Source organism: Bos grunniens, chromosome 6 (genome assembly GCF_055505025.1).
Source record: "Bos grunniens cultivar Pamir isolate PY7600 chromosome 6, Bosgru_T2T1.0, whole genome shotgun sequence".
Taxonomy (NCBI): Eukaryota; Metazoa; Chordata; class Mammalia; order Artiodactyla; family Bovidae; genus Bos; species Bos grunniens.
The window spans coordinates 1,706,416-1,733,822 of NC_141170.1; the positions used below are offsets into that span (position 1 = coordinate 1,706,416).

A 27,407-nucleotide genomic window follows, 5' to 3' on the forward strand; every position below is an offset into this window, starting at 1 on the left:
TCGGGTCTCACTTAGCTCTGCTCTCATTAAAGCCACGCTGTCTTCCTCGTCTGCTCTGTACCCTTGGCAACTTCGTGTCTGCACCCTGGCGGAGAGGCAGCCCAGCGTGGTGGGCCGTCGGGGTTCTGTCTGTGTCCGCTGGTCTGACGTTGTTCTCGGGCCAGCAGGACCCGGGCATCTGGCCCGTGCATGGTCTGTGTCAGGCCCCTGTGCCCGAGCCGGCCCCACTGAGGCTGCTCCACGCGCAGTCCAGCCTCTCTCCGTCCCGGGGGCTCTGCCTTTGCAGCAGTTTCACCCTGGCCTCTTCGCCCCTTCCCTTGTCTCATCTCTTCTCCTCGCACGTCCTGTCTCCATGTCCAGATGAGAGTGAGGCCGGGCCCCGCGGCTCCCTGCCCCCTTCTCTGTCCGCACCCCAAGGCCTCTGGCCACAGCCCCTCACTTGAGACGTCTCCTCAAGGAGGCCCTCGATGGCTGCAGTGACGAAGGGCATCATCCTCAACCGCAGACACTTTTTCTTGCTGTCTCTGCTCAGTCGCCGCTGTCTAACGTTCTGACTTGAGAGCACAGATGTTTTACCTTGTCCCTGCGTTTGGCGAGAATTGCTCTCACTCCCGGCGGGGATCTTGGTTTACTCACCGTGTGTCTCCGTGCTGGGACTAGTGTCTTGCTCGCAGGAAGCCCTGCGGGGATGGACCCTGAGCTGGGTGCTCTCAATTCACTTCTGCCTCTTAACATTCTGGTTCTGCTGGGGACCTTTGTCACCAGAAAGGCAGTCTGCAGAGGTCTGAGGCCTGGGGCTGTTCCTCCAGCAATGGGCTTGGGACCTGTTGGGACAGAGAAGGGCAGCTGCTCCCGGGGACAGCCGTGCCCAGCCTTTCAAGTGAGCGCCCTCAGACATGCAGGGGGCTGCTGAGCTGGGTTGGTGAAACCCAGGGCGCACCTGTGGGTGTGACAGCTGTAAGCAGGTTTGATCGCTGGTTTTCGTAGGTAAGAACAGACGTTACACTTCTGTGTCTTAACGGTGCTGTCCCATCCTTGTAATCACTCATGTTTTCATTCATCCCGTCCGCCCCCTTGTTTGAGCACCAACACCTGGCCCCTCCAGGCCTTGCTGGCAGCCAGAGCGCTCTGGCCGTGGTGGCGGCAGTCACGTCAGTGCAGGGTCAGGCCAGCCAGTGGCCGTGCACGCCCCAGTGAGGATGGCAGGGGCAGCGCCGGGGCTGAGTACAGAGCTGGGCTGCCGGCTGGGCGGAGTAGGGGAGCAGGCGGGCAGTGCTCCAGCCAGAACGGCCCCAGCAGGGTCCTGGTCTGCCTGCCTGCTTGCCGGGCGCACAGCGCGAGCACTGTGCTCGGGAACCTTGACCGGTGAGGCTGCGTCGGGAAGGCTGTGCCTGGCCTCCCTGCTCGCCTGCGGCCAGGTGCACCTCTCTCGAGCCACTCTAGGATTTGCAGGGTGGTTCCGCTAAGCTGCACGTGATGCCTCTGGGCTCATGCCGATTTGGACTAAAATCTTGGCTGCTACTTGCTCACCTGGTGACTTTAGGCCTGTTTTAAACCTGGGCGCCTGTGTGTTTTTAAGACTAATTTTATTTTTCTGATAACGAGGTTGATACTAGAAAGGATCTGGAGTCATGATCTTTCCTCTTCCTCCTGCCTACCCTCACCCTTCAGTTTAGGACCTGTTTGAAAAGTGGAGGTAGATAGTGAGACACGCTTGGAGGGAGGCCGGTCTTGAATGTTTTTATGTGTGGCTGCTGTCAGCCTCCTAGATGTTTATCTTGACTCGAGCTTGGACAGCCCGCCTCAGAGGTGGCTTGGCTCTGTAGGTGCACTCGAGCCGGATTGCCGCCCCAGCCTTGAGCCCTGAGTGCAGACACCTCTAGGCCCGGGGCTTCGACCTCTGTTGCTGTTTGTGGCTGCACTGAGCAGCCTGTGGGATCTTAGGTCCTCAACCCAAGCCCTCGGCAGTGAAAGCAAGGGGGTCTAACCACTAGACCTCCAGGGAGTTCCCTGAACTTGACTGATGGTTAAAAGAAAAAAGAAAATGCCCTGGTGCTTCCTCAGTCTGAATCAAGGCTGACGCTTCCTAGCACGTGGGGGGAACACAGAAGGCTAACTAAGTGAAGGGGTGAGGACAGATTTCTGCCTCCTCCTTAGATGTTCTTTATGGTATCGCTGTTTTATCGGAGGTATGTATTATGAGTTTCTAGAATGCTCGGCACAGTTTTATTCAGCAAATCCCTGTTTGATGTTTCTCAGTGTGAACATGCATGTGCATTAAAGTGTGAGAACTGTAAAGTTTGAATGGTCCTGGCTTTGTGGCTCATGTTTTGAAAAAACTTTTTTTTTCTGTTCCAGACTCCTTTTAACTTTGGCATGAATCATAGAACACCGCCCTACCCCGCTGGGGATTACTGTCTTCTGTGCAGAAGCGAGAGGAAAGACTCTTCGTTCTTAGAGAGTGGAGTGAAGACCGCAAGCAAGCTGGCCCTGTCTATGGCGCCCAAGGGCAACAGCGTGCTGCACCTGCCGCTCTGGGTGTGCCCCGACTGCCGGCGCGCCGTGGAGAAGGACGCGCGCCACGGCGGCCCCGAGCAGCCGGCGGTGAGTGCCTGCGGGGCTGCCCGCACCGGCGCTTCCCGCGCTGCCCGCCAGCCGGGCCTGCCCCCCCCCCCCAGTCAGCAGGCCAGCTCCGTCAGCGAGCTCGGCGGCCCTCAGGGCGGGTTTCGGTGTTTTACTTCTGGTCGCAGGATTTCTTTGGCGGTACAATTTGTTGAAAAACTAGGCGGATTTGTGTGCGCTCAGTTCTAGACGATTCCATGTGCTGGTAGCTTGCCTAAACTTCTCTCCCAGATGCAGTTCTCAGGTCAGGCTCCCCGCCCCACTCTGCCCCCTCCCTTTCCATGCCTCAGCTCAGTGAAGCCTTCTTGAGAACATCAGCATCTTCAGCCCGGACAGCGTCTTCATGGGCCCTGGTTCTGAAAGGGCTTTGGTTTTTCTTCTTTAATCAGTTCGTGGCTGTGCCGGGTCTTGGCGGCTGCCCTTGGGCTCCCTCCGGCGTGAAGCGCAGGGAGGCTGCGGGCTGCAGGCTCCCCCTGCGGTTCTTCTCGTCTCAGAGCACAAGCTCGCAGGCACACGGGCTCTGGAGTGCAGGCTCAGTAGCGGTGGTCCTTGGGCTTAGTTGCCCTGCGGCTTGTGGGATCTTCCCAGACCAGGGATTAAACCCGTGTCCCCTGCACTGGCAGGCAGAGCCTGAGACGCTGGACCACCATGAGTCCCGAAAGGGCTTTCAGACCGGGCCTTTGGCTTCTGGAGGGAGTTGCCTTGCAGCCATGTGAGGCCCCATGACCTCGGGCTTGTCTTGCCTTTGATTCCTGCCTGCTGGCTGTTTCTGACCTGTGGTCTCTGTGCTCCTGCCTCTGCATGCGGCCGTGACAGCCCCCCGCACTTTCTGCTTCCTGACCCTAGGCTGCTGTCCACTGGAGCCCCCACTCAGGCCCGCTGCCACGTGGCAGAAGCCTCCTCCCTGCCCTCCGCTGAGCTGTGGCTTCTGTTTTAGGGTTTCCCGGAAGGCAGCACCAGCTCACGTGCCAGCTTCTGGAGTAGAGCTGTAACAGCTGCAGCTCAGAATCCCGTCATTTATCAAAACAGAAATTGGCTTCGCACTGGTGTGACTCCTGCCCAGCCCTCTTTCCTGCCTGCACTTCTCTTTAGCACTTCCTTCTAATACACTGTGTATGTTACTTACTCACTTCGTCTTTCCCTTCACTGGAATATGCTCTCCAAGAGGGCAGCTCTTTTTGTGTATTTTCTTACCAAACCAGGCTCAGCCAGTCAGTCCAGTTGCTCAGCCGTGTCCCAGGGGCCGCGCCAGGCCTCCCTGTCCGTCACCAGCCCTGCCCTCCGGACATTTGGTGCCACAGTGAGTGAGTGAGTGAATCACAGTGAGTGAGTGAATCACAGTGAGTGAGCGAGTGAGTGAAGAGGTGAACGGAGAGAGAGCAAGGGACTAAAAGGACGGCATAGGTGGTCTCTCGTTTTCTCACCTGCAGATCTTTGTGCTTCTATCGTTTTACTTTTGTTTCCTTTCTTGTCCACTTAAAGTATTTGGTCTTTTTTCAGGTTTTTTTTTTTGTTGTTCAGTCAGTCGTATCCTACTGTTTGCGACCCCATGGGCTACAGAACACCAGGCTTCCCTGTCTATCACCATCTCCTGGAGCTTGCACAAACTCATGTCCATTGAGTTGGTGATGCCATCCAGCCATCTCGTCCTCCGTCAATCTGTCTCTTCCTGCCCTCAGTCTTTCCCAGCACCAGAGTCTTTGCTAACAAGTCATCCCTTTGCATCAGGTGGCCAAAGTATTAGAGCTTCAGCTTCAGTATTAGTCCTTCCAATGAATATTCAGGACTGATTTCCTTTAGGATGGACTGGTTTGATCTCCTTGCAGTCCAAGGGCCAAGTCCAACTCCTCCAACACCACAGTTCAAAGCATCAGTTCTTCGGCACTCAGCCTTCTTCACGTTCTAACTCTCACATCCATACACAAGCACTGGAGAAACCATAGCTTGACCGCACGGACCTCTGTCAGCAAAGCAACGTCTCTGCTTTTCAGTGTGCTGTCGAGGTTGGCCCTCAGTTGCTTATGGAGGCCTCTTCACGTTCCTGGTACTTCTTTGTTCTTTGTTCGCTTCCAGCAGGCATTCTTGAGTCTTCCCCCAGCTCGTGCATTCTCTTTGCTTCCTAAACTTTACTGTCTTTGGCTCCTGTTTCCAGTCCAGCTCCTCTGCAGTGCCCTGACTGCTTTGGGGGAATAGTTGCTATGTCCGTCCTGGTTTGGAGGCAAGTGGAAATGCCTGTCATGGCCCATAATCAGTCTTTCCAGGATGAGAGTCTCGTTTCCTGACTCTCATTTTGCCTGGACGATGCATCCAGAAATGAGGCTTCTCTTCTCATCAAAAAAGTGGTCCCAGGGACCACAGAGGTGTAATGCTAACCAGTGTTTGCAGATTTAAACCTTCCATTGCTTTTGTGTGGTTGGCTTCTTTGTTCATGCTGCTTAAAACCGCTGAACTTTTTTTTCCCAATGAGATGTAATTTACGTCTAGTAAAATTCACCCATTTAAAGTGTGTGTATAGTGCCCTGAGTTTTGACAGACTTACACAGTTGTGTCAGCACTGTTACCTTGGTTAAGACACAGAACCCCAGACATCCCCTCGTTCCCTTGGTAGTGGCCCTTCCCCTCCCCCGGCCCTGACAGCCCCTGGTGCGGCTTCTGTCCCCGTGGCTTTGCCGTCTCCAGAGTGTCGCGTGTGTCTTTGCTGGTGTAATGCTCGGAGCGTGGTGCACCGGTAGCGTGTTCCTTGTTTTCACTGCATGAGCCGTAGAGATGGGCTGCAGTTTGGGGTCTGTTTACCGTTGGCGTGTGCTTCCGTCATTCCCAGACTCGGACTGCTCTGGGTCGGGCGGTTGTGAGCGTCTTTGTGCAGGTCTTTCTGCAGACAGCCTTTGTACGCGTCACTGGCCCGGTTTGCTCACGTCTGGTTGAGAACTTGGCATCGGCCTGTGAAGGGAGTCACCTCATTGAGGCTCGTGGAAGGCGTGTTGTCTTGTATGTCTTTTGGAGCCTCGTAAAGTGAGTTGAGATGTGTTGCTGTTCCTGGTCTTCTCTGGAGAGTTTAGTGTTGGTGGTGTGTGTGGTGTTGGTGATGTGCGTGTAGTGGTGCTGGTGTGTGTGTAGTGGTGGCGGTGGGGTGTGTATATAGTGGCGATGTGTGAGTGTGGGTGCAGTGGTGTGTGTAGTGGTGGCACGTGTGGTGCTGCGTGTGCGTGTACAGTGGTGATGTGTGCACTGAACACGTCGTATACCACTATATATCGGTGGTGGTGGTGGGGGTGTGTGTATAGTGTGTATAATGGTGCTGCTGCTGCTAAGTCGCTTCAGTCGTGTCCGACTCTGTGCGACCCCACAGACAGCAGCCCACCAGGCTCCACTGTCCTTGGGGTTCTCCAGGCAAGAACACTGGAGTGGGTTGCCATTTCCTTCTCCAAAGCATGAAAGTGAAAAGTGAAAGTGAAGTTGCTCAGTCCTGCCCGACTCTTCGTGACCTCATGGACTGCAGCCCACCAGGCTGCGCCGTCCCTGGGGTTCCCCAGGCGAGAGCACTGGAGTGGGTGCTGTTGCCTTCTCCCGTATAATGCTGATGCGTATACTGCACACGTCACACACCGCTGTGTATTGGTGGTGGTGGTGGTGTGTGCAGTGTCAGTGGGGTGTGTGTGTGGTGGTAATGTGTGTGGTGGTCCTTCTCCTGTGGGGGCAGTGCCAGCCCGTGCCTGCAGAGGTGGTGGGCGAGCTTGGCCCTGGAGCTGGCACAGACCTGCATCTCTGGCGCTGCCCCTGTGCTGGTGTGGGCCGGGCTGGGGGCTCTCCCCATGCCCAGGGGCCTCCTCCATGGCCCCTGCCCTATGTCTGGGGCCAGATGCACTTGCCTGGTGACCCTGCCCTGCCACGGGGCATCTGAGGGTCTGGGCTGGGGCCCGTGTCCGGTCCCTGGCCTCAGACCCCAGGGGAGCACGCCCAGCCCCAGCGGGGAAGGCCTACACTTGCTTGGGGAGAAGGCTGTCCACCCTCGGCCTCGGGCACTCACTGCGAGTGGAGCTGCCCCCTCTGACCTTCTGTGCTGCCCCCTCGGCTGGCGCCCCTGGGCCTGGCACTGTCAGGTGGGCCCAGGCCATGGGCGTGGGGGCCGTGCCAGTGTCCCCGTGGTCAGGGACGTGCTTAGCGAGGCCCACGGGCCCAGTGCTGAAAGTGCTTTGTCTCCAGAGATCATGCCGGCCTCCCCGTTGCATGCCTGCCCACCCTGCAGGCCTCGCTCAGAGCCTGGCACCGAGACCGTGTCCTGAGCGGACACTGAGAAACCTCGATTTCAGACGTCTGCCTGGATCCCGGCTCTCCGGTCGCAGGCCTGAGTGTGTCTGTCCCGGGGGTCTCTGCCCTCCCCAGCTCTCCCCTGGCCCCAGCCCCTCCTCCTGGGCTGCTTCCCCCTGCCCACTGGCCCGCTGGGTCCCCTGGCCCCTCCGCCTGGGCTTGCTCCCCGCTGCCCGCCCTGGCCCGCTGGGTCCTGCCTGGAGTGCCCCCGTGGCCGCCCCACTGTGCCCGGGACTGCCCAGGCCCCGCTGGCGCTCCACGGTCTCCCTGCGGCCGAGGAGCCCGCCTCCCGGGTGCGGCCCCCGAGACCCCAGTGGTTCTCGTCCTCTCCTCCTCCGGCCCAGGCCCCGCCTGCCTGTCCGCCTCCAGCCTTGCCCCCTGCCCAGCCCCCAGGTCACGGCCTCCTGCCTTGTCTACAGCGGTGCAGGGCTGGGGGTGCATTCTGAACTTGTGCTTCAGTTTCTTGAACAGATAAGACGTTTTCCATTTGTTTTCAAGTCGTGTGTGTGTTTAGTCACTCAGTCATGCCTGACTCTCTGTGACTCCATGGACTGTAGCCCGCCAGGCTCCTCTGTCCATGGGATTCTCCAGGCAAGAACACTGAGGTGGGTTACCATTTCCTTCTCTGGGGGATCTTGCCCACCCAGGGATCGAACCCGGGTCTCCTGCATTGCAGGTGGATTCTTTACCACTGAGCCAGCAGGAAAGCCCCTTTTCAGGTCAGCTGTGGTAAATTATATTCTTGTCGGTTTGTGTTCGGGGTCTGTTGTAGTTGCTACCATGCCTGCAGATACAGCTTTTTATTCCTCGTACTTGTGCTTTTTCTTTCCTTTTTTAGCCAGTCTTGCTAGAAGTCTGTCAGTTCTGTCTCCAAAGAGGGACTTGAGAGTCTTTACAAACCTCGGTCCTTCCACTCTGCTCCATCTGTAACTGCTGTTATGTGTGCGGGGGCGTGTCTGAGTGCCAGCCGCTCCCTTCCCCTCCACGCTCCCAGCGTCCTCTCCACTGCTGGCAGGTGCGCTCCGCTCTGCTCCTGCCCAGGTGCCCTGCTCTGCTCAGGGTGTGCGAGGTGGTGATGGCAGGCACCACCAGGTCCCGAGTTACAGACGCCATCGGTCGTGGACCTGGTTCCCCTGGTTCCTTGTTCTCAGGAGCAGGGCGCAGATGCCATGGCGAGGTGGGGCGGACGACAGTGTGGGGACTCCCCGTCTTCCGGGCCTCTTCCGAGGGCCGGGGAGCTGGAGCTGGGTACCAGCTGCCTTAGGGGAGCGGCTCTCTTGTGCTCATCTCACCCGAAGACCAGGGGGCACCTGCCCGCTCTGCCTGCCCGGGCCTGCACAGGAGGATGCGGACAGCACGCACGCACGGGTGGCCCGGCCTGCACACCAGTGGCCCTGCCGAGGCGCCTGCAGAGCTGGCGGGTCTCTCTAGGTGGTTGCTCTCCTGCCTTTCTGCGTGGGGTTCTTCCCCATCAGTGTTTACGATTCTGCGGTCACGTGTGCTGGAAACCTGATTACTGCTCTGTATTCTGAATTGCTAGCAGTATTGGCTCAGTTTTAGGTGTTATCCAATCGAGGTTATTTCTGTTTTCAACATTGAATTGTTTTTAGAAGTACTTGTAAATATCCAAACCTGTCTCTTGGATTACTTGTAATCATACTGATTTTTAATTTAATGCTGTTACTGTTGAACCTCGTGGCTTGTCTTGCAGTGATTCCTTGTCAATCAGATATACTAATATGTGGTGGTGGTGGTTGTTTGGTCGCCCATCCATGCCCAACTCTTTGCCACCCCCAAAGACTGCAGCATGCCAGGCCTCGCTGTCCCTCCCATCTCCCGAAGTTTGCCCTAGTTCATGTCTGTTGCATCGTTGATGCTATCCAGCCTTCTCATCCCTTCATACCCTCTTCTCCTGCCCTCGGTCTTTCCCAGCATTAGGGGCTTTTCCAGTGAATTGGCTGTTCACATCAGATGACCAAAATACCGGAGCTTCAGCATCAATCCAACGAGGATTCAGGGTTGATTTCCCTTAAGATTGACTGGTTTGATCTCCTTGCTGTCCAGGGGACTTTCAGGAGTCTTCTCCAGCACCACAGTTCAAAGACATCAATTCTTTGACGTTCTGCCTTCTTCACGGTCCAGCTCTCACAACCGTACGTGACCATTGGGAAGACCATAAGCTTGACTGGACCGACTTTTGCCAGCAGGGTAATGTCTGCTTGTCAGCACGCTGTCTGGGTGTCAGAGCATTCCTGCCAGGAAGCAGTCATCTTCTGGTTTCCTGGCTGCAGTCACTCTCCACAGTGATTTTAGAGCCCAAGAAGAGGAAATCTGTCACTGCTTCCACTGTTTCCCCTTCTGTTTGCCATGAAACAACGGGGCCGGGTGCCATGATCGTAGTTTCTTTAATATTTAGTTTTAAGCCGGCTCTTTCACTCTCCTCTGTCACCCTCATCAAGAGGCTCTTTAGTTCCTCTCCACTTTCTCCATTAGAGTGGTATCTTCCACATCTCTGGGGTTGTTGATGTTTCTCCCGCCTGCCTTGATTCCAGCTTGTAACTCATCCACCCCGGCATTTCTCATGATGTGCTCAGCGTACAGGTTAAACAGAGTGACAGCGGACAGCCCTGTCATACTGCTTTTTCAGTCTTGAGCCAATCAGTTGTTCCATTCAGGGTTCTAACTGTTGCTTCTTGACCTGCATACAAGTTTCTCAGGAGACAGGTAAGATGTCTGGTATTCCCATCTCTCTAAGAGCCTTCCACACATTGTTTTGATCCACACAATCAAAGGCTTTAGCATAGTCAGTGAAACAGAGGTAGATTTTTTCTGGAATTCCTTGCTTTCTCTATGATCCAGGGAATGTTGGCAATTTGATCTCTGGTTCCTCTTCCCTTTCTAAAACCAGGTCGGACATATGGAAGTTCTTGGTTTGCATAATGCTGAAGCCTAGCATGCAAAATTTGAAGCATGACCATACTAGCATGGGAGATGAGTGCGACTGTCCGATGGTTGGCACAGTCTTTAGTACTACCCTTCTTGGGAATTGGGATGAGGATTGACCTTTTCCAGTCCTGTGGCCACTGCTGGGTCTTCCAGATTTGCTTACATATTGAATGCAACACCTTGATGGCGTCATCCTTTTCAGGTTTTGAATAACTCTACTGGAATTATTAGCTCTAACTCTGGAATTAAGTCTACCTCCACTAGCTTTATTACCAGCAGTGCTTCCTAAGGCCCGCTTGACTTCGCTCTCCAGAATGCCTGGCTCTGGCTGGCTGACCACACAAGCATAGTAACCCGGTTCATCAGCGTCTTTTTGTACAGCTCTGTGTACTCTTCCCCTCTCTGGCTGGTCTCCCCGGCGGCTGCCAGCTCTCTGCCGTTTCTGTCCTTTATTGTGCCCACCCTTGGCCAGATGCCCCCTCTCCCTTTTTCCTGTGGAACCTCTGTCTTTCTGCTTTTGTTGCCTTCTTCCAGTTTCCTGCGGTGCTTGCTGAAGAAGGCCTTTTCGGCTCTCCGTGCTGCTCTTTGGAGCTCTGCGCTCAGTGGTGTGCGCCTTCCCCTTCTCCCTGGCTTTCCCCTCCTCTCCTTCTTTCAGCTGTTTGCAGGGCCTCCTCAGAGACCCACGGTGCCTCTGGCTCTTCCTTCTCTCTGGGGTGGCTTTGTGCGCTTGCCTTCCTGTACAGTGTACAGACCTCCACCGTAGTTCTTCAGGAACACTGTTAACAGGATCCAGTCCCTTGGACCTATCACTGCCCCGCCGCATGTTCACAGGGATTTGATTTCAGTCGTGCCTGGCCGGTCTAGTGGTTTTCCCTGCTCTGTTTAGTTTTAGTCTGAGTTTTGCTATGAGCAGCTGATGATCTGAGCCACAGTCAGCTCCAGGTCTTGTTTTTGCTGACTGTATACAGCTTCTCCATCTTTGGCTACAAAGAACGTAATCAGTTTGATTCCGGTATTGACCATTTGGTGATGTCCATGTGTAAAGTCGTCTCTTGTGTGGTTGAAAAAAGGCATTTGCTGTGACCAGTGCGTCCCTTGGCAGAATCGGTTAGCCTTTGCCCTGCTTAATTTTGTTGTCCAAGGCCAAACTTGCCAGTTACTTCAGGTATCTCTTGACTTGCTACTTTTGCATTCCAGTCCCCAGTGATGAATAGAATCTTTTTTTGCTGTTAGTTCTAGGAGGTCTTCTGGGTCTTCATAGAACTGTTCAACTTCAGCTTCTTTGGCATCAGTGGTAGGGGCATCAGTTCAGTCGCTCAGTCATGTCTGACTCTTTGCGACCCCTCGGACTGCAGCATACCATGCTTCCCTGTCATCACCAACTCCCGGAGCTTGCCCGAACTCATGTCCAAGTTGGTGACTCCATCCAAACATCTCATCCTCTGTCTTCCCCTTCTCCTCCTGCCCTCAGTCTTTTCCAGCCTCGGGGTCTTTTCCAGTGAGTCAGCCACAGTATGAAAGGCTGGGGGCATAGACCTGAATTACATGTTGAATAGCTCGCCTTGAAAATGAACTGAGATCATTCTGTCATTTTTGAGGTTGCACCCAAGCACTGCATTTTGGACTCTTGCTGACTTTGAGGGCTTCTCCATTCCTTCTATGGGATTCTTGCCACAGTAGTAGACACAGCGGTCGTCTGAGTTAAATGTGCCCATTCCCGTCCATTTTGGACCCCTAAGATGTGGATGTTTATTCTCACCATGTCCTGCTTGACCACGTCCGACAGACCGTGATTCGTGGGCCCAGCGTTGCAGGTCCCTGTGCAGGGCTGTTTGCAGCGTCGGATTTTCCTCTCATCACCGGCACCTCCACAGCTGAGCGTCCTTTCCGCTTTGGCCCAGCTTACTCTTTCTGGGGCTGTTAGTGGTTCTCCTCCGCTCTCCCCAGCAGCGTATTGGACGCCTTCTGACCCGGGGGACTTGCCTTCCAGTGTCACATCCTTTGTCCTTTTATGCAGTCCGTGAGGCTCTCGTGGCGAGTGTGCTAGGGCAGCTTGCCGTTCCGTCCTCCGTGGGTCACGCTTTGTCAGAACTCTGCACTGTGAGCCGTCGCCTCAGTCTCATAGTACGTGGCTAGGTTTTCTAAGTGTTCCGTGTGTGCCTGAGGACGCCTTCTCGGCATTCAGGTAGAGGGCCTGCCCGCGCGCTCCGCCCTCGTTGGGCATGCTCTGTGCTCTGTGTGCTCAGTCTCTCCGTTTCTGAGTCGGGTCAATTAGAGTGGCCTGCTGTGCGCGTGTGTCCTTTTTTCTCAGGTTTTTCCAGCTTTGCTCTCTAGGTTTTAGGGCTCTGCTGGATGGACACAGGCTGTTGATTAAACCCCAGTCGTTGCTCATTGCCTTGGCAACCTCTTTCCTCAGGGCCTTGTGTTCACTTTTCGGGCACACGTGTGCTCTCCTCCCCTCCTCCCCTTCCCACAGCCTCGTGTTTTCAGCTGCTCCGTGCTGTGTCTTGTAAGTGGTCTTGTGCAGTCAGCATAGAAGTGCATCTCATTTGGTCTCTTGAGAAGCGATTTTGTACTTTTTATTGAGATAAAGTTGATACACAGTAAGTTTTCAGGTGTACAGCAGTGATTGACAATTTTTAAAGGTTATGCTCCATTTATAGTCAGTAAGGCTTAGCGCTGAAGAATTGATGCTTTTGAAGTGTGGTGCTGGAGAAGACTCTTGAGAGTTCTCTTGGACAGCAAGGAGATCCAAGCACTCCATCCTAAAGGAAATCAACCCTGATATTCATTGGAAGGACTGATGCTGAAGCTGAAGCTCCAGTACTTTGGCCACCTGATACAAAGAGCTGACTCATTGGAAAAGATTCTGATGCTGGGAAAGATTGAAGGCAGGAGGAGAAGGGAGTAGCAGAGGATGAGATGGTTGGATAGTTTCCCCGACTCAATAGATATGAGTTTGAGCAAACTGGGAGATAGTGGAGGACAGAAAGGCTTGGTGTGCTGCAGTCCACGGGGTCCCAAAGAGTCAGACACAACTTAGTGACTGAACAATAGTTGGTATAAAGCATTGACTCTGTTCGCCTGTCCTGTGCAGTATGTCCTTACATATTTGTTGCTTATCTAATTTGTACACAGTAGTTTGTATCTTTTAACCCCAGCCCCCGCCCTGCCCTCCCGCCTTCCTTTGCCTGTTGATAACCACGGGCTCGCTGTCTGTGAGTCTGCTTCTCTGCTCCACTATACTCACTAGTTTGCTTCATTTTTTAGAGTCCACATACATAAGTCACGTCGTACAGTATTTGTCTTTCTCTGACTTGTTTCACTTAGCATAATGCCCTTCAAGTCCATCCGTGTGGCTGTAAATGTAAATTTCTCTTTTTCTGGTGGCTGAGCAGACTCTATACATAGACATCACCAGATGGTCAACACCAAAATCAGATTGATTATATTCTTTGCAGCCAAAGATGGAGAAGCTCTATACAGTCAGCAAAAACAAGACCAGGAGCTGACTGTGGCTCAGACCATGAACTCCTTATTGCCAAATTCAGACTTAAATTGAACAAAGTAGGGAAAACCACTAGACCATTCAGGTATGACCTAAATCAGATCCCTTATGATTATACAGTGGAAGTGAGAAATAGATTTAAGAGCCTAGATCTGATAGAGAGAGTGCCTGATGAACTATGGACTGAGGTTCGTGACATTGTACAGGAGACAGGGATCAAGCCCATCCCCATGGAAAAGAAATGCAAAAAAGCAAAATGGCTGTCTGGGGAGGCTTTACAAATAGCTGTGAAAAGAAGAGAAGCGAAAAGCAAAGGAGAAAAGGAAAGGTATAAGCATCTGAATGCAGAGTTCCAAAGAATAGCAAGAAGAGATAAGAAAGCCTTCCTCAGCAATCAATGCAAAGAAATAGAGGAAAACAACAGAATGGGAAAGACTAGAGATCTCTTGAAGAAAATTAGAGATACCAAGGTAACATTTCATGCAAAGATGGGCTCAATAAAGGACAGAAATGGTATGGACCTAACAGAAGCAGAAGATGTTAAGGAGAGATGGCAAGAATACACAGAAGAACTGTACAAAAAAGATCTTCATGACACAGATAATCACAATGGTGTGATCACTGACCTAGAGCCAGACATCCTGGAATGTGAAGTCAAGTGGGCCTTAGAAAGCATCACTATGAACAAAGCTAGTGGAGGTGATGGAATTCCAGTTGAGCTACTTCAAATCCTGAAAGATGATGCTGTGGAAGTGCTGCACTCAATATGCCAGCAAATTTGGAAAACTCAGCAGTGGCCACACGACTGGAAAAGGTCAGTTTTCATTCCAATCCCAAAGAAAGGCAATGCCAAAGAATGCTCAAACTACCGCACAACTGCACTCATCTCACACGCTAGTAAAGTAATGCTCAAAATTCTCCAAGCCAGGCTTCAGCAATATGTAAACCGTGAACTTCCTGATGTTCAACCTGGATTTAGAAAAGGCAGAGGAACCAGAGATCAAATTGCCAACATCCGCTGGATCATGGAAAAAGCAAGAGAGTTCCAGAAAAGCATCTATTTCTGCTTTATTGACTGTGCCGAAGCCTTTGACTGTGTGGATCACAATAAACTGTGGAAAATTCTGAAAGAGATGGGAATACCAGACCACCTGATCTGCCTCTTGAGAAATCTGTATGCAGGTCAGGAAGCAACAGTTACAACTGGACATGGAACAAATGACTGGTTCCAGATAGGAAAAGGAGTACGTCAAGGCTGTATATTGTCACCCTGTTTATTTAACTTCTATGCAGAGTACATCATGAGAAACGCTGGGCTGGAAGAAGCACAAGCTGGAATCAAGATTGCCGGGAGAAATATCAATCACCTCAGATATGCAGATGACACCACCCTTATGGCAGAAAGTGACGAGGAACTAAAAAGCCTCTTGATGAAAGTGAAAGTGGAGAGTGAAAAAGTTGGCTTAAAGCTCAACATTCAGAAAACGAAGATCATGGCATCTGGTCCCACCACTTCATGGGAAATAGATGGGGAAACAGTGGAAACAGTGTCAGACTTTATTTTTTTGGTCTCCAAAATCACTGCAGATGGTGACTGCAGCCATGAAATTAAAAGACGCTTACTCCTTGGAAGAAAAGTTATGACCAACCTAGATAGCATGTTCAAAAGCAGAGACATTACTTTGCCAACAAAGGCCCGTCTAGTCAAGGCTATGGTTTTTCCTGTGGTCATGTGTGGATGTGAGAGTTGGACTGTGAAGAAGGCTGAGCGCCGAAGAATTGATGCTTTTGAACTGTGGTGTTGGAGAAGACTCTTGAGAGTCCCTTGGACTGCAAGGAGATCCAACCAGTCCATTCTGAAGGAGATCAGCCCTGGGTGTTCTTTGGAAGGAATGATGCTGAAGCTGAAACTCCAGTACTTTGGCCACCTCATGCGAAGAGTTGACTCATTGGAAAAGACCCTGATGCTGCGAGGGATTGGGGGCAGGAGGAGAAGGGGACGACAGAGGATGAGATGGCTGGATGGCATCACCGACTCTATGGACGTGAGTCTGAGTGAACTCCGGGAGTTGGTGATGGACAGGGAAGCCTGGCGTGCTGCGATTCATGGGGTCGCAAAGAGTCAGACACGACTGAGCTACTGAACTGAAGTGAGCAGTGTTCTTTTGTGCACATGTCTGTGTATACACTACCTCTATCCGGTCATCCGTCGATGGATGTCTAGGCGGTTTCCGCGTCCCGGCTACTGTAAACAGTGCTGCTGTGAACACTGGCGTGCGTGTATCTTTTCAAATTAGTGTCTTCGTTTTCTTGAGATATCTACCCAGAAGTGGAGTTGCCAGGTTGTATGTAGCTCTGCCACTCGTTTGCTGAGGAAGCTCCTCGTGCCTCGCGGGGACTGTGCCCGCTGGCCTCCCCACCAGCCGTGCACGAGGCTTCTCTCTCCTCCACATCCTCACCAGTCGTGGTTGTCCGTGGTCTTTTTCATGACAGACGTTCTGACAGGTGAGAGGTGTTAATCTCATTGTGGTTTTGATGTGCACTTGAGAAGCTATTTCTTTTAAAAAAAAAAATGTTTATTTCTTTGGTTGAGCCGAGTCTTAGTTGAGGCATGCTGGATCTCTCAGTTGCAGCCTGTGGGATCTTCTAGTTCCCTGATCAGGGATCAAACCCAGGCCCTCTACATTGGGAGCACACAGCCTTAGCTGCAGGACCGCCAGGGAAGTCCTGGGCAGCTGTTTCTTAATGGCGGAATGAATCCCTGTCACCTGCAGTGACCGCCCATCTCTTTGGGTTGATTTCTGCTGCAGCGAGGCCCCCAGTCAGGCTTTGCCCTTCGTCCGCTTCCCTCCCCCTCCCCTGACCACCCCTCCTGCTCCTCTTCCTCAGTTGCACGCTCTCACCTCCGTCCCTCTGCAGAGTTGCCCTGTTCTGGAGTTCTGAACTTTACAGACAGGTGTCAGGCAGTGCGCAGCACTTTGCGTCTGCTCCCTCTGGTTCAGCGTCATGTTTGGGATCCGTAGACGCCTTTGTGTCTCATTTTCATCTCGCTGCATTGCTGTTGCTGTTCAGGTGCTCAGTGTCCTGCTCTCAGTGACCGCATGGATGGCAGCACCCCAGGCTTCCCTGTCCTTCACCGTCTGCCAGAGCTCACTCAGACTCATGGACATTGAGTCAGTGATGTCATCCAACCAACTCATCCTCTGTCGTCCCCTTCTCCTCCCGCCTTCAGTCTTTCCCAGTATCAGGGTCTATTCCAGTGAGTCAGTTCTTCACATCAGGTGGCCAAAGCATTGGAGCTCTGGCTTCAGCATCAGTCCTTCCAATGAATATTCAGGACTGATCTCCTTAAGGATGGACTGGTTGGATCTCCTTGCACTTCAAAGGACTCTCAAGAGTCTTCTCCAGCACCACAGTTCAAAAGCATCAGTTCTTTGGCGCTCAGCCTTCTTTACGGTTCAGCTCTCACGTCCGTACTTGACCACTGGGAAAACCATAGCTTTGATTATATGGACCTTTCTCATCTAAGTAATGTCTGTGTTTTTTAATGCACTGTCTCGACTTGTCATAGCTTTTCTTCCGAGGAGCAAGTGTCTTTTAATTAATTTCATGGCTGCAGTCACCGTCTACGGTAATTTTGGAGCTCAAGAAAATAAAGTCTGTCAGTATTTCATTTTTTCCCCATCTGTTTGCCATGAAGTGATGGGACTGGATGCCATCATCTTAGTTTTCTGAATGCTGTTTTAAGCCAGCTTTTTCACTCTCTTCTTTCACCTACATCAAGAGGCTCTTTAGTTCCTATACACTTTTGGCCATAAGGGTGGTGTCATCTGCATTATCTGAGGTTATTGTTATTTCTCCCAGCAATCTTGATTCCAGCTTGTGCTTCATCCAGCCTGGCATTTCTCATGATGTACTCTGCACATAAATTAAAAATAAGCAGGGTGACAATATACAGCCTTGATGTACTCCCTTCCCAATTTGAAACCAGTCCATTGTTCCATGCCTGATTCTAACTGTCGCTTCTTGACCTGCTTACAGATTTCTCAGGAGGTAATGTAAGATGGTCTGTATTCCCACCTTTTTAAGAATTTTCCAGAGTTTGTTGTGATCCACACAGTCAAAGGTTTTAGTGTAGTCAATGAAGCAGAAGTAGATGTTTTTCTGGAATTTTCTTGTTTTTCTATGAATCCAACTTGTACAGCTGGAAGTGTTTGATTCTGGGAGGTTTTTGTTGAAGCCTAGATTGGAGGATATTGAGCATGACCTTGCTAGCTCGTGAAATGAGTGCGACTGTGCGGTCGTTTGAGCGCTCTGTGGCTTTGCCCTTCTTTGGGCCGTGTGAGTTTTCCAGTCTTGTGGCCACTGCTGGGTTTTCCAGATTTTCTAAAATTGCTCGCACATTGAGTGCAGCACTTTCACAGCAGCATCTTTCAGGATTTGAAATAGCTCAGCTGGAATTCCATCACCTCCACTAGTTTTGTTCATAGTGATGCTTCCTAAGGCCACTTGATTTGCAATCCAGTATATCTGGCTCTGGGTGAGTGATCACATCATCGTGGTTATCTGGGTCATTAAAACTTTTTTGTACAGTTCTTCTGTGTATTCTTGCCACCTCTTCTTAATCTCTTCTGCTTGTTCGGTCCATACTGTTTCTGTTCTTTGTTGTGCCCATTTCTGCATGAAATATTCCCCTGGTATCTCTGATTTTCTTGAAGGGATCTCTGGTTTTTCCCATTCTGTTGTTTTCCTCTATTTCTTTGCATTAATCGATGAGGAAGACTTTCTTATCTCTCCTTGCTATTCTTTGGAACTCTGCATTCAGGGGAATATTTCTTTCCTTTTCTCCTTTGCCTTTCACTTCTCTTCTTTTCACAGCTATTTGTAAGGCCTCTTCAGACAACCGTTTTGCCTTTTTGCATTTCTTTTTCTTGGGGATGGTCTTGCTCCCTGTCTCCTGTACAGTGTTACAGGCCTCCGTCCATAGTTCTGCAGCCACTCTTATCAGATCTAATCCCTTGTATCTATTTGTCACTTTCACTGTATAATCATAAGGGATTTGATTTAGGTCATACTTGAATGGTTAGTGCTTTTCCCTACTTTCTTCAGTTTAAATTTGAATTTTGCAATAAGGAGTTCGTGATCTGAGCCACAGTCAGCTCCCGGTTTTGTTTTTGCTGACTGTGTAGGGCTTCTCCATCTTTGACTGCAAAGAATATAATCAATCTGATTTCGGTATTGACCATCTGGTGATGTCCATGTGTGGAGTTGTCTCTCATGTTGTTGGAAGAGGGTGTTTGCTATAACCAGTGCATTCTCTTGGCAAAACTCTATTAGCCTTTGCCCTGCTTCATTTTGTACTTCAAGGCCGGACTTGCCTGTTACTCCAGGTATCTCTTAACTTCCTACTTTTGCATTCCAGTCCCCTATGATGAAAAGGACATCTTTTTTTGGTGTCAGTTCTCAGAGGTCTTGTAGGTCTTCATAGAACTGTTCAGCTTCTTTAGCATTAGTGATTGGGGCATAGACTTGGATTACTGTGATATTGAATGGTTTGCCTTGGAAACGAATCAAGAACATTCTGTCATTTTTGAGATTGCACCCAAGTACTGCATTTCGGACTCTTGTTGACTGTGAGGGCTACTCCATTTCTTCTAAGGGAATCTTGCCCACAGTAATAGATAAGATGCTCATTTGAATTAAATTCACCCATTCCAGTCCATTTTAGTTCACTGATTCCTAAGATATCTATGTTCACTCTTGCCATCTCCTGTTAGACCACTTCCAATTTGCCTTGATTCGTGGACCTAACATTCCTGGTTCCTATGCAACTTCCATCACCAGTCTCATCCACAGCTGGCTGTTGTCTTTGCTTTGGCTCCGTCTCTTCATTCTTCTGGAGCTGTTTCTCCACTGATCTCCAGTAGCATGTTGGGCACCTACCAAACTGGGGAGTTCATCTTTCAGTGTCCTATCTTTTTGCCTTTTCACACTGTTCGTGGGGCTCTCAGGGCAAGAATCCTGGAGTGGTTTGCCATTCCCTCCTCCACTGGACCACATTCTGTCAGAACTGTCCACCGTGACCTGTCCACCGTGACCTGTCCACCTCGGGTCGCCCTACACAGCATGGCTCATAGTTTCACTGAGTTCGGCGCTGCTGTGGGCCGTGTGGCCAGCTGGGGCGGTTATATACTGTCCGTCCGTGTGAGTTCATGCTGCCTTGTGTCTATTTTCCAGCTCTTGCTGTGCTCCTTATGCTCCTGGAGCACAGGTTTACACATCCTGATCTACGTGAATGTAGCAAAGGAATTGCTGAGTCATTGGGTCAGCTCAGCTGGTAAAGAATCCGCCTGCGATGCAGGAAGCCCAGTTCGATTCCTGGGTTGGGAAGATCTCCTGGAGAAGGGGTAGGCTACCCACTCCAGTGTTCTTGGGCTTCCCTGGTGGCTCAGATGGTAAAGAATCTGCCTGCAATGCAGGAGACCTGGGTTCGATCCCTGGGTTGGGAAGATCCCCTGGAGGAGGGCATGGCAACCCACTCCAGTATTCTTGCCTGGAGAATCCCCACAGAGGAGCCTGGTGGGCTACAATCCTGGGGTCGCAGAGAGTTGGACACAACTGAGTGACTAAGCACAGCACAGGGTTAAGATTGAAAGCATTTTTTTTTGATGAAAATTATTTCCAAAACAAAAATAATAGAGTAGCGCTCTTCTCAGATCTTCACGTTTGGGTAATAGACGACAGCTGGAATCTCTATCTGCTGTGTGTTAGGTGGTTTGGTTGAAGTTGTATGTGATCACTTTTTCAGATAACTGTGGGTTTTCTCTGGTGCCACACCAACTGTGACAGGTATCAGTTTCTCTTGGTTAGCTGCGGCACTCCGAGTGAGTCTCCTGCCCACACGTGAGTGAGCAGCACCGCACGCTGGTCGTTTGTACAGTAATAGGTTACCCAGGAAGGGAGAGCTTCCAGACAGGGACGCCTTTCAACATCCAGCTTTGTTTTTTTTTTTCATAAGTCGCATCTGTTACTGTCACCACTGATATCTTCAGAAAGGTGTCCACATGTGGATGTGCTTTCAAGCCCTCAGTCATGGACACATGTTTTGCAAACTTCTGATTTTTGCTGGAAAGCTCCAGTTTTGGGACTGGCTACGAGTAGCATCAGCTGTTTTCCTTGAAGAGGCAGGCTTATTTTGTTCATTTTTGAGAAGATGTCTGACAGCGTCCAGGTCTGAATGTGCACAGATGGGTCTGCCAGGCCCTCTGTCCGGGCAGGTTGCTGTTTCCGGGACAAGGGGGCTCACTTGGTGTCCAGCTGTGGTCTTTGGCGCATCGCAGAAGTGCTCCATGCAGACTTGCTGTTTTGCTACATTGAATATTCACAAGCCGTGCTTAAGGGTTGAGGTTTAACACAGTTACTGCCTTGGCAGCATCACGGACGCTTGTAAGTGGCGCTGACCCTTCAGCTAAGTGCGTGGTGATGACGAGCACCGCGGCTCCCGAGCCCGCTGTGCTTCTGGTTCTGTGATGACCGTGGCTCTGTGACACGTGTGTGCAGAGAGAACGGTGTCTTGCCTTGTGCTCGTCAGATCTGCCTTGGTCACTCTTGGTTCTTTCCGTTTCTGTGTAATTGAAAATTACCTTGTCATTCCCACACACGCACACGCAGACAACCGCCAGCACACAGACATGCACGCAGAAGCAGCGTGTTGAGTCTGACCGGGGTGCACCGAGTTGGGAGGAGGAGAATTAACTTCTTTCTAGTGTTAAGTTTTCTGATCCCATAAGTATGGACTCTTTCGCTGCTTATAAATATTCCATGTTTTTCTGTATTATGCCTTTGCAGCTTTAAAAAAAATTTACTCAGTTACTTGACTTTTGTTTATTCTATTTCAATGATTTTTTTTTTTTTTTTTTGCAGCTTTCTTCCTTTAACTTCGTTGGTATAGACGTAACTGACATCTCTTTTTAACCTGTTAACTGGACATTGCTAGACCCTCCCCACCCATCTGACTGTAGGTCACACAGATCTTTTGACTTCTGTCGAGTGGAGTCCCCGGGTTTATTTTGAAGATTTGTAATTTCAGAGGCTTCCCTGGTGGCTCAGTGGTAAAGCATCTGCCTTCAAGTGCCGGAGAGACAGGTTCAGTCCCTCATTTGGGAAGATCCCACATGCCATGGAGCTGCTGAGCCTGTGTCCAGAGCCCGGGAGCCTCGGTTACTGAAGCCCGCGCGCCCTGGAGCCTGTGCTCCGCAACCAGAGAAGCCCCTGCTGTGAGAATCCCACCCCGTAGCAGAGACCTTGTCCAGGCCTGTGCTAGCAGAGCCGTGGGGGCAGAGGCCAGGCTGAACTCTGAGCAGTAACCGAGTGGCGGGGAAGCTGAGCCGTCAGGGCTAGGGGCTGGTGACTGAGAGCCTGCCTGCCTGTGCAGGGGGCACGGGTTCGATCCTGGGACACGGTCTGGGGATGTCACAGATGCCGCAGAGCGCCTAAGCCCCTGCACCACAGCTGCTGAGCCTGTGCTCCCAACAAGAGAAACCCCCGAAATGGGAAGCCCGTGTACCGCAAAGAAAGTAACCTCTCTCACCAAACTAGAGAAGACCCAGCGTAGCCAGAAATCACTCAGCTTTAAAAAGGCGTGAGGGGCTGATGCTTCAGGCGCGTCACTGTGTGGGGAGGAGAGGGCGGACCCGGGAGGGACGGTGAGGCTGAGGGGGCCTCGGAAGGGACGTGAAGTAGCGAAGGGGAGAGCTGGGAGTCGGTCAGGGTTTGCCTTTCATTTACATCCTTTTTGTTGCTGTGTCATATTTGATCTGTGTGTGACCGTGTGTACAGTATACATCTTGTGAGGGATAGTAAGCCCCGGTCAGCACTGGAAGTCAGGCCACCGTGCACCTCCCTGCCCATCTTTTTTTCCCTCCCCTTCTGACAGAGCCATGGTCCTCTCATATTTATCATTCCATTATTTTCTTAAACCCTTTTAAAGATGCCTGCATGTGTGTAATAAGTATTCTCATAAGTTATCTTTCCCGTTTTGATCCATGTGAAGTGCTGTGCGTGTGCTGCCTCCATTCACACGCGCCCTCGTGCTGTCTGGGTGGCTGCCGTTTCCCTTTGCGCTGATGTAATTAATTCACTCTTCACAAACCACAGTTCACACATAATTTAGTGTGTTATGTATTGTGATTTATTCATCAGTAATTTTGTTGAACTGTGGACAAAAGACAGTCTTCAGTACATGGTTCTGGGACAATTGGATGTTCACACGAGAAAGAATGAAACGTGGCCCATGTCTTACAGCACTCAGAAACATCAGCTCAGAATGGGTCACAGACTTCAGTGGAAGATCCGAAAGTTTGAAACTCCTAGGAAATAAACCTCCTTGATGTGGTCTCAGAAGTGAGTTTTTGGATTTGACATCTAAAGCAGAAGCAGCAAAATAAAAAGTAAACAGCTGGGGCCACATAAAGAGCTTCTGCATAGCAAAAGACCATCAAGAAACTGAAAAAGTCTGCAGAATGGAATAACAAACCACATATCTGATAAGGGGTAATACCCAAAATATATCGAGGACTCTGTACAACTCAGCAAGAAACCAAACGACGCAGGTGAAAAACACACACGGGGGCTTTTCCTGCTGATCCAGCGGTTCAGAGCCTCCCGGTCACGGGTCGTATTTTCCTGCCTCGTGACTCTGTTGCTGGTTGTGGACATTGTGCATCTTATGTGGTTGAAGTTCTGGGTCTTTTAAACTGCGTGGGACTTGGGCAGAGCAGAGTGACTGAAGGTAGCCTGTCTGAGAGGCACACGGTGAGGGGGCGCGTTTGTGGTTCACCACGGGGTCTCTGCGCTCCGCTCCTCCCTTGTCAGCGGGAGGTGTTCCTTCCCGGGATCCTGGCTGAGCCTGCCCCCGGGTGCCCGGCAGCGTCTCTGGTGCTCGTGTGCAGTGGCTGGCAGGTCAGAAAGGGTCCCGCCCTCACGGGACAGATCTTGTCGTGGGGAAGACAGGTAGCAGTTTGTCAGGACCCGGATCAGGACCGGCAGCACGCCGCTGGTGTGGACAGGCCCACTTGAACGTGAGGAGTGAGGAGCCAGCGACAGGAGCCCAATGCGCAGACCCGAGAGGGTGCCGCCTGGTGCACAGGGGCAGCCCTGCCGGTGGGCGGCGGCTCCAAGGGCACACCTGGAGCGGGGGCCGCGGGGGGCTGCGGCTGGCAGGCTCGCCGGGCCCAAGAGGGGGCCACGGCAGAGGAGCCCTGGTCACAGGGCGGAGAGCGCCAGGTTTGGAGCGGAGAGCTGGTTCAACACCCGTCCTGTCCCCCGAGTAGGCATCTTTGCTGAAGAGTGGCTGATGGGATTCTTCTGTCACCGCCGTCACAGGCTCGGTGGGTCACACTCTGTGTGCGGGGACCGGCGCAGTCATGTAGAAGCAGACCTTTGTCCGAGAACCCTGAAGGCTGGGAGGACTGCAGAGTGTTTGCAAGTGCTGATGGCAGCGGGGGCTCTCTGTGGGATCCGCATGACCTCACTCGTGTCTTAAACACCACCTGCCGCGGCTCGGAGGACGGGTCCCCGGTGTGTGAGCTCGTGGCACCGCAGCGTCACGGCCCGGGGGCCAGCGGTGGCTTCAGCCGGGCGGGCCCCACAGTGGTCGTGGGTGTGTGCGCGAGCACGGCTGCCACCCCCAGCACGGCCGCCCACCCACCGCATCTGCCTGCCCGTCCCTGCCCGTCAGACCATCGCCCCTCCGGGCGTCTTCAGAGCGGGATTGTCTTGTCTTCAGGTATTCGGGTTCTGTCCACAAAAGATCCCGCTTGTCTCATCTGGCTCAGGGCTTCAGGTCGGGGTGGGGGGCAGGGCCGCCTTTCCCGTGTCCTTGTTGCCCCCGCTGCCTCTGTTGCTCGCGGTCTCGCTGTGGCTCTCTGGGGCCCCGACACCCTCGTGGGCCCGCAGCAGAGGCTCTTGCCCGTAGGAGGTTGTGGTTTTCCTGGACTGAGCTGGGATCTGGCACTGGCCTGCCTGCTGGGGACTGTGACAGCCCCGTCCCCACTCTGCCTCCAGAGTCATCCCAGGGTCTCGCACACAGTAGGAGCTTTCTCGGGGATTCCTTCGTGACTGCAAGCCCTGCTTCAGCTCGGGGGTGGCTCCCTGCTCCCACCCCCATGCATGGAGGATTTTCTTGCGCTGGGTCTGCCCGGCTCTGCCGCCAGCGGGGCTTGTCTGGAGACTCCACTCTGCCCGCGGGGGCAGGGGCAGAACAACGCAGTACTCTGGTTCACAGCCTCTCCTGTGGGGTCCCTGCTCGTGGCTGGGGTGCTGGGTGGAGCTAGCCGCTGGCCAGCCGGCCCTGGGGGAGAGCACGCGTGCACCTTCCTGCCACATGTGGGGGCCCACAGCCCTCAGACCAGAGTCCAGGCCCCATCCCGGAGGGACAGAGTGGCAGCTGCGTGGGCCCCAGGACCGGGTTCTGAGGCAGAAGGAGGTGGGGGTGGGGGTCTGTGTGCAGGGCCCGGGGCTGTGGTCTCCATGCTGGCCAGGCTGGGGGTCCAGGTCTGAGCCTGCTTCCCGCTCGGTTCCATGGGACAGACTCAGAGAGTGGCCGCCGGGGGTCCGCTGAGCACCGTCTCAAGTGACGGGGGTGGGGGGTGTCACTTGGGGGCGGTGTCCCCCGGGGTGGTGGTGGCAGTCAGGGTGCTGGAGTGGAACTGCTCTCTTTTTTCTTTTTTAGCAGAAGGATAATAGCTTTACAATATCGTGTTGGTTTCTGCCCTGCATCAACTTGACTCAGCCGTCGGTATACATATGCCTCTCGCTCTTGATTCCCCTCCCACCTGTCTCCCCATCCGACCCCTTTCGGTCGTCAGAGAGCCCTGGTTTGGGAACTGCTCTTTTTAAAAGACTGTCCTCGCGTGGTTATGATGTGATTGTCAGAAGGTTAAAAAAGTAATTCGTCCCCGGCGAAATTCTCGAATGTCAAGAGAGAGTTTCCTACACATTGTCAGTTGAAACGTTTTCTTTTTAACGTGAAGGTTTTACATTTTTTCTAAAAGGTGTTTTCCTGAACAGTTGGTGGCTAATTGAGCCACGACATTTAACGTGACGCGTCTGTTCCGCTCTCTCTGAAGCAGGGTCAAGACTTCCTTCTCCACACCCCACTCAGCTCGCAGACGGAGGCTGGCAGTGGCGGGCGGCTGGCCCTGGGTGCTCAGCCGATGCCCGTGGCCGCCCCCGCGGACCCCGCGTGCGCCTGCGAGGCCTGCAGCGAGCGCAGGTACCACCCAGGCTCTCCTGCTGTCCCGCCCTGAGGACTGCTGGGAGGGCAGGGGCTCCCGGGATCAACGAGAGGTCTGGGTCCGGGGCCCCACACACATGGGGGATAGGGGGGCTGCCGCCGCTGGAAGATGGGGAGGAGAGTGGGCCGGGGGCACGGGGGTGTCCCGGGCCGGTCGGCCCCTCGGCCCCCTGACTCTGCTCCGGTGCCTGTGTCCCTAGGGAGATGTCAGCGGAGGCGGAGCGGGAGCCCCAGCAGCTGCAGAACTACTGGTCGGAGGTGCGCTACACGGTCCGCTGCATCTACCGGCAGGCGGGCACCCCGCTCGCAGACGACCAGGACCAGTCCCTGGTGCCCGACAGGGCGGGGGTGAAGGAGCTGGTGGACAGGTACGCCTCGCCCGGGCCCGGCCCCCCAGCCCCCGGTGCTCAGCGGGCCCCTCGGGGGGCGGCCTCAGGCACGCGGCGGTGGCACACGGGCCGGTCAAGGCTCCGGTTCCGATCCTGCTGGACTCTGGTTACCTGTGGGTGAAGGTGAACAGACATGTTCCCGTCGTTCCCTAGCATTGAGATCGGCAGTAGCGCTCCGTTTGGGCACTGGCTGGCCCCAGGGTGGTGGGGAGGGTTTCTCGGGCCCTGCTGCTTTGTTGCCTCGTGGAGGAGAGGCGGTCACGCCCCTGAGGAGGTGAGGGACTCTGGGCTCCGTGGGGTCAGGCGGTGCCTGGGGAGCCAGCTGCTGGCCTGCTCATATGGGTGTGTGTCGCTGGGAGGGGCTCGGGGTGTGGCTGGGGCCTTGTGCACATCGGCAGTACAGGATTTGTTCTTACGCGGTTTGTACACTTTGGGTGAGGTGAAATGAAAGTTGCTCAGTCGTGTCTGACTCTTTGCGCCCCCATGGACCGTACAGTCTGTGGAATTCTCCAGGCCAGAATCCTGGAGTGGGTAGCCGTTCCCTTCTCCATGGGATCTTCCCCACCCAAGGATTGAACCCAGGTCTGCTGCATTGCAGGCGGATTCTTTACCAGCTGAGCCACCGGGGAAGCCCTGACTCAGCTGCTAAAGAATCCGCCTGCCAGGGCAGGAGACACAGGTTTGACCTCTGGGTGAGGAAGGTCCCCTGGAGGAGTAAATGGCAACCACTGAAGTATTCTGGCCTGGGAAGTTCTTGCCATGGACAGAGGAGCCTGGTGAGCTACCGGCCATGGGGTCACCAAGAGTCAGAGCTGACCTGTTACAGCGACTGAGCCGCCACCACCACCATAGCTCCTGCCATCTTTTTTCTCTCTTTAGGGGTGTTCCAAATAAAAGCAGTGAGTTAAGTGATTCTCATTTTGGTCTTTTTCTCCTGGTTTGCTCGCAGTCTCTGAGGCTCTGTAACCTCCTGCTCGCTGTGTATTCTGGAGGCAGGATGGGTGACTGGCCGTGGGCAGTGGCAACTAGTTAGTGATTTGTTGCACCTGAGATGGCTCTAGGCAGTATATGCCTTATCTAGCAGTTGGGTTTCCTGGTGAATATTAGGAAAATATGTATAACCTGAGTGTCAGACCCATAACCTCACAGCTGTGGGTGCTTAGGAAGAGGCCGAAGTAAAGCAGAGACAGTTGAAGCGCTCGGCGGATAATAGTGCGGGCGGGCATTGTGGCAGAAGCTGTGGTGGTGCCCTGCACGCGGCTGAGGTCTGGGAGGCGGCAGCGCCCTGGTGAGGGACCGTGCTGTGGAGCTGCAGGGATTCCAGCCCCTGACTGAGGTC

The 27,407-nt window shown here is 53.0% G+C and overlaps 1 protein-coding gene across 11 annotated transcripts in view; it reads left to right on the forward strand.

Moving 5' to 3' along the window:
* The window catches only part of FAM193A (family with sequence similarity 193 member A), a 146,817-nt gene that overhangs the window by 59,883 nt on the left and 59,527 nt on the right, over positions 1–27,407 (forward strand). For 4 of the 11 annotated variants that reach the window (XR_015165068.1, XM_086404530.1, XM_086404521.1 and 1 more), the window contains exons 2-5: positions 2,359–2,604; positions 23,768–24,170; positions 25,513–25,658; positions 25,880–26,047. Coding sequence is in view for 9 of the 11 variants with exons in the window: in XM_086404530.1 (XP_086260656.1) it covers positions 2,359–2,604; positions 23,768–24,170; positions 25,513–25,658; positions 25,880–26,047 (963 nt within the window). In the remaining 2 variants the exon portion in view is untranslated. Of the gene's footprint in view, positions 1–2,358; positions 2,605–23,767; positions 24,171–25,512; positions 25,659–25,879; positions 26,048–27,191; positions 27,405–27,407 lie in introns of those variants that run through there. The other 7 variants (XM_086404523.1, XM_086404525.1, XM_086404524.1 and 4 more) reach the window with 5 other exon arrangements.